The sequence below is a fragment of the Phanerochaete carnosa genome (genome assembly GCF_000300595.1).
Source record: "Phanerochaete carnosa HHB-10118-sp unplaced genomic scaffold PHACAscaffold_5, whole genome shotgun sequence".
In the NCBI taxonomy this organism is placed as follows: domain Eukaryota; kingdom Fungi; phylum Basidiomycota; class Agaricomycetes; order Polyporales; family Phanerochaetaceae; genus Phanerochaete; species Phanerochaete carnosa.
In genome coordinates this window covers 106,064-114,963 of record NW_006767632.1, presented here as the reverse complement: position 1 = coordinate 114,963, position 8,900 = coordinate 106,064, and the positions used below count along the sequence as shown (strand labels likewise).

The window sequence follows — 8,900 nt, the reverse complement described above, 5'->3', positions numbered from 1 at the left end:
GACTTGAACGGATGCCACTGTGGGCGCGCGACTTGCATGAGGTCGACAAGCCTGTGCACACGTGGTATGCGCAAACAGCCGTAGTAGCACTCTCACTTCGCTGGGACTCACGCAGTCAATCCCTCGTCCAGCCGCTACCCTCTGCACCCCGTACTCACCCCTCCGTGACCACACGCGCCCCGCAGCCGCCGTGCGTTTGTTCCCCCTCTCGCCGCCCAAGCGCTCATGTTCGTGGCATTGATCTTGCTGTCCTGGTCCTGGAGGCGCTGTATTTACCGCAGGGTGTTGGGAGATGTGATGGCCATTCAGGAATTCGGGCTTATCCGTGTGCGGATCAAATCGCCCAGCCCGCGCAGGTCCTAACCCAATCGGCTCCCAAGCTTGCCAAATTTATGCGGATTTACCAGTGATGCCGGTTCGCCATCCATCAACATAATACATATACAGTGCGACTGATTTAAATACGAGCAAGAATGCCAAAGAGCATGAAGTCAGAGTCAGCTGGATCAGAAAGCCATTACAGGCCGGCTCGTGACTGATATTCGAGTGCCTCGGACCATATAGTCATGAGAAATTGTAGTCCCTACACGAAAACCGTAAATACACACGCGTGGAGAGGTGGACCGAAACCTTAAAGTACGCGTACTAGGAATAACATCGCCGCTTTACCACAAATGTCAGCAGACGTGACGTTTGAATTATGGGACGACATGACAGAGCAGCGTGCTGTGCAGATGTAAGGGGCATCATAGCTTATACAGAGGCACAGGCGCGCGATGCGGTACCCGTTTTCTATGATAGCGCTAAGTACGAGCTTCTCGTGCTCCGTGGATTGAGAACGCACCACACATGGGGAATGCCTCGGCAGTTTGCTCACGACAACCAGTTACCCCACCTCAGCTTACCCGGTGGTAGTACCTAATAGCGCCTGGTCTCTGGGCCGACATAACTTGGCTTTGAGTAACTTGTTCGGATAGTACAATAAGATAGAAGATAACTCGGACTCGTATGTCTTCATTGTTGCGTGGTTGTAACGCCTTCTCAGGAGAAAGGTCACATGATACTGATTACGTAATGGCGTTCGTTCCTGGCAGCTGCTACCACCACGGGCACGGGAACTTTCAGCACATGCCCCAGACGTATATTTGCATGTAAGAATCTCAAGCTCTACTCATTTATCCCGACACTTCTCGACCTTATGAATGTCAGAACTGGGCGATTATGTCATTGCCCTGTACGGACTAATGGGGATATCATCACATGATCCCTCTATTATCTTGTAGTAATACGATATCTGATTACTCATGCTTAGTATACATGCTTACGCTCACAGTACCATAGGTCTTATAGCGGTATCAGAGGTCCTGACTCACATGTATATATACTGGCCCTGTAGCACAGAATAAAGCGAGAGTTCAGTCACACTTTAACAGGTTATGAGCCCCGGCCTCACGGCCACTCTACCCCCACTTTACTAGTCTCATTGCTGAAGAAGACCCCTCGGGAAACCTCGATCCCCTTCACCCAGTTTAAAACAAGTTTATCCACGCAGTTTACGAGTAAGTCTCGTTGCGTGCTAGTGGCAGACGGAGCGCTCATCACGTTCATTCCTGCGTTAAACTAGTGCCAAAGGATTTGCCTGCTCGTCCCCCTCACTCCGTTTTCCAGCGGTACAAACACTCCGCCGGCTACGCGCCCGCCTCTGGCAACGCCAACGACTCCGTCAAGACCGTCCCGTACGGTAAACGCCGCGGCAAAGAACTACGCCCGCCGACTGCAGCGCTCACTCTCCCGTTCCCTCCGAACTCACACGAGGATAGGCGCCTACGTCGCGAACAGTTCCACGAGCGCTACGCGACCGACAAGGCTGACTTCGAGCAGCGTCTAGCTGCACACAAAATTCAACAGGCACGCGAACGGATCCTCGCCGGTCCATCAAAGCCGACACTCGAGCAGCGTCTCGCTGCCATCCCACCGGCGACACATACGCCGATCGCCCCGAAGCCGATGCTAATCGACTTCAACAAGCACACTCCCGCCGACCTCGTCTGCATCTTCACACCGAAGTTCGACGGCACGCTCAAACGCCTCGACGTCTTCGAGACCTTCGAGCTCGACGACCTTAACTCCGACTGAGTCTGCAATCTCCGCCGACTCATCAAGCAGCTCACGCGCATCAAGCACTGCCTAGTGGATGTCTGCAACGTCGTCAAATACGAGGAGTGACGCAAGTGGGAATTAGGGTGTAGAGAAATAGGGGATATCTCGTTCAAAGGGCTACACAAGAACAAAGCCCGGATTGTACGAGCGCTCAGCGCAGTTTACGTGAACGGATATTTTGACGTGGTTAAGTTTTACGAGAACAAGTAAATACTTTGTATACAACGCTATTGTAACAATCAGAAACAAGTTCTACTCGGAAACCTGACAAACTGTGTGTTTATCCTAAGCGACAACAAGAGTCGTAGTTTAACTGGTTCCTTCGCCCAATCCCAACTCTATCCACCTCTCGGCTAAATCGGCTTAGCTGGGATAAGTGGTTCGCTCAATAGCGTTCACAATCAATACCTCTCAGGAGACAAATACGGTACCTGAAACTGTAGAGACAAAACAGGAAACCGTTGCAGAATTCAGACAGCGACTGAATATCATAGACGACGTAGAAACTCCGTGGGAATCATTAACAACACACGAACAATACGTCAAGTTGTTGTTAACCCCGCAGTACTTCAATTACGTTCAACAACCTCTGAAAGCGTCAGCAGTGTTAATCAACCCTGACGAAGACATCATCAACATCTTCTTCCCCACAACCTCCGATACATATTCGGAGCCATACGCCTGTTACCTAGATCAGGAAGATATTGCTGAAGATCTATACTATAGGCCAATCTATCAGCTATACGATCTCGCATTCTTGGAAGAAGATTGGGAATCACTTTGAGCGACACGAGCCGAATCATACGAGCTCGATCTCAGTGAATTCTTTTACGATGTCGGGTTAACTCCAAAGGAACGTGAAACTCTCTATGCATACACTTGCCTCCTCTTTGTACACGATAACAATGTCATCCTCTTCTGACCCGACCAAGCTCGCTACCTCAACCATCCCGCAATTCGACGGCACCAACTATAAAAAGTGGTCCGACGCGATCCGAGCCTTCCTGCGTTACCAGGGCGTCTGGTACTTGATCCAGAGATACGGCTCCACAGCGACCGTCCCTGTCCCTGGTCTTGCCAGACCAATAGCTGCGACTGGTACACCCACGGCTACAGAAATCACAGCTCAAGCTGCATGGGATGAGAAAAACGACAAGGCACTGGGTATCATCCAGCTCTACATCACGCAGAACCTTCGTCATCTCGTCGATGACAAGTTCTTAGCCCTGGACGCATGGACCGCGATCAAGGCTGGCTACGAGAAACCCGGAGTGGTAGGCGCATTTGTTGCCTTCCAGAAGCTGTTCAATGCGCAGCTTTCTGACAGCTCTGCGCTCGGCCCGCAACTCGATGCGCTCACAAGAGCAGTCTAACCAGGTCAACGCGGCGGGAATAGAGGTCAAACCTCAGCTCCTTGCTCTGCTCATGATCAATGCTCTCCCCAAGTCGTACCAGACCATCGCTGGTACAATTCTCACCACACAGACAGATGTTACGCTGCTCACAGTGGCGCTCATCAAGCCCAAAATTGTCGAGGAAGAACAGCGCCACGTTGCGAACTGCACTCAGATTGCGCGCGTCTCGAAGGCGCCTCTCCTTGACAAGAAATGTGAGAAGTGTGGTCGCAAGAATCACACGACGGAGCAGCACTGGGACACAAAGCCGGCGAATTCTGGCTCGAGTTCTGGTAACGGCAACAACACGCAGCAGCAGGGTGGTGGAAAGCAAAAGAAGGGAAAAGGAAAGGGCAAGGCAAAGGACAATACCGCGACTACCACTCAGACAGTAAACACGCTTAGATTAGTTAGTGTACCACTAGTAGTGAAGATCGAGGAGGAATCAATCTCTGTTTCTCTTTATGCCACGGGTGTCAAGTCTAAGTGGATGGTCGACAGCGGTTGCACAGCACACGTCACACCGTTCAAAACTGACTTTATTCGGTATCATGAATTCTCTAAGCCAGGTCAAGCACATACGGCCGGCAAAGGTCAGACTATCAAAATCAAAGGTCACGGTGAAATCGCTCTGCAACATCGTCTCACAGATGGACAAATTCAGCATATCCGGTTAGAAACCGTATTATACGTACCAGAAGCCGCAGAACGGTTCTTTGCGCCCAGAATGCCACTCAATAACGGTCACCGTATTGAGATGGATGGCAAGAAGTTTAAATTACTCTGCGGGTCAGACCCACAACAGCGGACAGTTTTAATGGAGGGCGAATATGAAAAGTCATCAGGTTTATATTGGCTAGAAGCTGAAGTCCTCACTAGGACCAGCGAGATTAAGCCAGGAACATTAATGTCGGTCAAATCCGACGATCCATATACTTTGTGGCACCGTCGCTTCGGACACGCCGGGAAGAAATCAGTTATTCAGCTACCTGGTAATGTTAAAGGCGTCCCGGATAAGATCTCAGCTCCAACCAGGAATACTCCCTGTGATGGATGCGAATTCGGGAAGTCTCATCGCGATGCATTTCCTGCGTCTGACAGTCGTGCAGATCATCCCCTCGACTTAATTCACATAGATCTTGTTGAATATCCGTCGTTATCACTCGATGGATACAAGTTTGCCCTTACCACCCTTGACGACTACTCCTCGTTTGGTTTAGTCTGGTATCTGAAACGGAAGTCTGATGTCTTCTCTGCCTTCAAGCAATTCGTCACTTGGGCAGAAACACAGGCCGAGCAAAAGTTCAAGGCTATACGTTCGGACCATGGGGGGGAGTTTTTAGGCCGCGAATTCGACGATTTACTAGCAGAACGTGGAATAGAGCGTTAACTATCAGTGGCGTGGACACCACAACAGAACAGCAGAGCAGAACACTGGCAACAGACCATTCAGAATAAGGCAGAAGCTATGCGACATCATGCTGGCATGACGTTTGGGTTCTGGAAGCTAGCATTGGAAACAGCAGTACACATATACAATCGACAACCTCTGCGCCATCATCAATGGAAGCCGCCCATCACAAAATGAAACGGCACTGTTCCAGACGTATCGTACTTTCAAGTATGGGGCTGCAAAGCCTATGTCCACACACATAAGGATGCGAGGGTCAATAAGCTACAGCCAAAAGCTAAAGTCATGATCTTCGTCGGGTACAAAATCGGTACAAAGGGTTACCGATTCTGGGATCCAACTGCCCGAACCATTGTTGTGTCACGCGACGTCACCTTTGATGAGTCTTCCTTCCCCAAGAGAGACGAAAGGCCTCGTGAGCCTGGAATGTCTCAAGATCCACTTCCACCTGTCCTACCCAAACTGCAAAACCCGGACCTTACCAGTCCAGATGACTTCACACCTGATAATTAACCCCCAGACAACGCACATCCACAACCGCGGCAAGACGAACCGCAACAAGAGGATGATGACAAAGTCAATGACGATCCAGCTGATTGTTATGAACAATATCGAAGCCCAACTCCGGAACCATACGAACATCCGGAGATACCATTTGTCCCCGGTCCACCTCCTGGACAACCTCCACTTCAGAGAGAACAATATCGTCCTTGTCAGAGCGGACAAGCCGGTCCATCTCGTCAGGCAGCACCACCTGCTCCTGATATTAGGCAACGATGGAATCTCGAACCACAACCTGTGCCACACCCGGCCAGGCCACAGCACGAGAATGCAGGCCAACGCCGTGTTCCCGATAATAGCTATGGTGACGTCCTGCCCACTGAAGCATGGCGTCAACAGGAACGAGACATCCAACGTGATCAACGAGAAGAACGAGAAGCACGTCAAGAACGTGAAGGTTCTCCAATGGAAGTCAACGATCAACTCCGTCGGAATTTATTCCAATGGATATGTCATGCTCACCAGTCTGACCCCACTACGTATCGCAAGGCAATGTCTCGCCCAGATGTGAAACAGTGGGAGATCGCGATGAAAGAGGAACTCAAGTCTCAGCAGGAGAATTCTACATGGATTCTGGTCAATAGACCAAACAACCGGAGAATTGTAAAATGCAAATGGGTTTATGTGATCAAGCCCGATGGCCGTTACAAAGCACGTCTTGTGGCCAAAGAATTCACACAGATAGAGGGGATAGATTTTCAGGAGACCTTCTCTCCCATCGCACGCTATGAAGCTATACGCTTCTTACTCGCACATGCCACTCTCGAAGATTGGGAAATCAAGGCAATGGATATCAAAACGGCCTTCCTGTATGGTGAGCTCGACGAGGAGATTTATATGGAACAACCAGAAGGCTTTGTGAAGAAAGGACAAGAAAAGATGGTGTGTCGATTAAAGAAGGCAATCTATGCCTTACGCCAAGCCTCACGCACCTGGAACGAGAAGCTACACACTACGCTACTCAAAAATGGATTCAAACGCACGCGCTCAGATGCTGGCATTTATGTTTATCATCACGACAAAGTCGAAGTTTACCTCATAGTTTATGTCGACGACCTTCTACCAATGGGTCCAAGTTTACCCGAGATCCAACGAGTGAAGAAAGTTCTTGCAGAGAAATTCCAAATGCGAGATCTTGGAGCCGCTAGTACATTCCTTGGAATGCGGATCACTTGTGATAGAAACAACAGGTGTCTGGAAATCGACCAACAGTTGTATACCGAAAGAATCCTATCTCGGTTCCAGATGCACAACTCAAAACCTTGCCGCACACCGCTGCCCGAAGGCATACATCTCGAGAAGGCTGCGGAAACATACACCGCTACCGACGCACTCCGCCATCACTATCAGTCCATGATTGGTAGTCTCATTTATTTGATGATTGGTTCACGACCCGACATTGCCTGGGGAGTCACACGACTCTCACAGTACATGCAAAACCCTACGTCACAGCACGTGGAAGCCGCGAAGCATATCTTCCGGTATCTCCGTCATACCACCGAGTATCGTATCCAGTACTCTGGCTCAAATCAGTCCGGTTTGATAGGATATTCAGACGCAGACTGGGGCAAAAATCGGGACAACCGGCGATCAACAACCGGTTTCGTTTTCTTGATGGCTGATGGAGCAGTCACATGGGCATCTCAGATGCAGAAGATGGTGGCAAGATCCTCGACGAAAGCCGAATACATGGCACTCTCGGAGGCATGCTCTGAGTTAGCCTGGCTAACGTCACTCCAAAAAGAGTTAGGTTACTTTCCTACTGCACCACCACCTTTGGTAGCAGACAACCAAGGAGGAATCTTTCTCGCAGTCAATCCCGCTCACGACCGAAGGCTCAAGCACGTCAACATTCAATATCACTTCATACGTGAATACGTAGAAGAAAAACGAGTGGATATAGTCTACGTTAGTACAGACGAAATGATCGCCGACACATTGACGAAACCACTTGGTGCAACGAAATTTGAGTGTTTCCGGTCTATGCTAGGCTTGGTCTTCAGTAGATTAGGCAATAACTAGTCGAGTGGGAGTGTCAGAACTGGGCGATTACGTCATTGCCCTGTACGGACTAATGGGGATATCATCACATGATCCCTCTGTTATCTTGTAGTAATACGATATCTGATTACTCATGCTTAGTATATATGCTTACGCTCACAGTACCATAGGTCTTATAGCAGTATCAGAGGTCCTGACTCACATGTATATATACTGGCCCTGTAGCACAGAATAAAGCGAGAGTTCAGTCACACTTTAACAATGAACTATGACTAATAGTTTAGGGCTACCGCTCGGCTTCGACGCACGCTCAGAATAAGTATCTTCCGCGTCGCACCATTCTCCGTCTTCACCCTCAATTCGCTGCGACCACTATAGCCACCAGTAGCGCTCAGCTATCCCGCCCCCTATATCTCCGTTGCTGAACAGGGGGTCTGCGAGCTGCCAGATCCTAACGATGCTCAGGGCAGTGTCATCTACTTGTTCCCGAGGGTACGTCCCGCCTCGGCTTCCCGCCAGTCTTTAAAACCATCTCAGATAGGAGAGAGCTTCATATAAATAGAGTATATTCATCGAGGACGTGTCGTTGTTCTACGCCGCCCCCGCCGAGTTCAAGCCGTCCTTCGCGAAAGATGACGTCAGCTGCATTCTCGAGCTGGCGAACCGTACCTGGCGTGCCATGGATCATCCGTAGAGCTTCTCCTCATCACCCACCCGAGTCTGCAGGTCGCTTTCTCTCGTATCGGCTTGAATGTGCTTGGAGTCAAGAATGCGACCAGCGACCAGCACTTCGACACCTATGTTGTGCACGATGACAAGTCCCCGCTAAACGATCAGAGCTAATGGGACAACTGTTTCGATAAGACGGGATTCGATCTCAGGTCTATGTGCATGTCAGTTACAGTGCCATCACAGTTGCGAGCACCTGATATGCGTGCTCCATCAGCAAAAAAATTACCCAATGATCTAATCTGGCCAAGCTAGATAAAGGCACCCATGAATATAAGTCAACCCACCCTGAGATTGCCATTGCCATAGTAGATAGAGCACCTGTATGATTTCTAAGGCTTACCAGCCTGGGGACCTTTATCATTCAGTTAAGGTTGGCAATGCATTACCAGGGAGCGCCAGGCTGGGTGGCATTTGCCAGAGAGCTCGCAAGATTTATTCAATAATCGGATTTTTGGGGGCGAGCTCGCACATAAAAAATTAAGATAGCAATTTATATATTCACAAAACTACAATAGGTACAAAACTCGTAGATAAAATACAACGGCATCCAGAGGGCAGCGCTTTCGCAGTGAATGTGAGCGTCAGACAAAAAGCTGTCCCCGGAGCGGCCGTATACTTAGTGCACGATGCGCGTGACTTGG

The 8,900-nt window shown here is 49.8% G+C and overlaps 1 protein-coding gene across 1 annotated transcript; it reads left to right on the top strand.

Moving 5' to 3' along the window:
- Nucleotides 1–1,221: 1,221 nt before the first annotated feature.
- Nucleotides 1,222–2,136, top strand: PHACADRAFT_194984 (uncharacterized protein; the record flags this gene model as incomplete). The annotated part of the gene is made up of 3 exons (XM_007395243.1): nucleotides 1,222–1,234; nucleotides 1,479–1,559; nucleotides 1,625–2,136. 3 exons carry the CDS (start codon nucleotides 1,222–1,224, stop codon nucleotides 2,134–2,136), a joined length of 606 nt encoding a protein of 201 aa, XP_007395305.1.
- Between the last annotated feature and the right edge of the window lie 6,764 nt (nucleotides 2,137–8,900).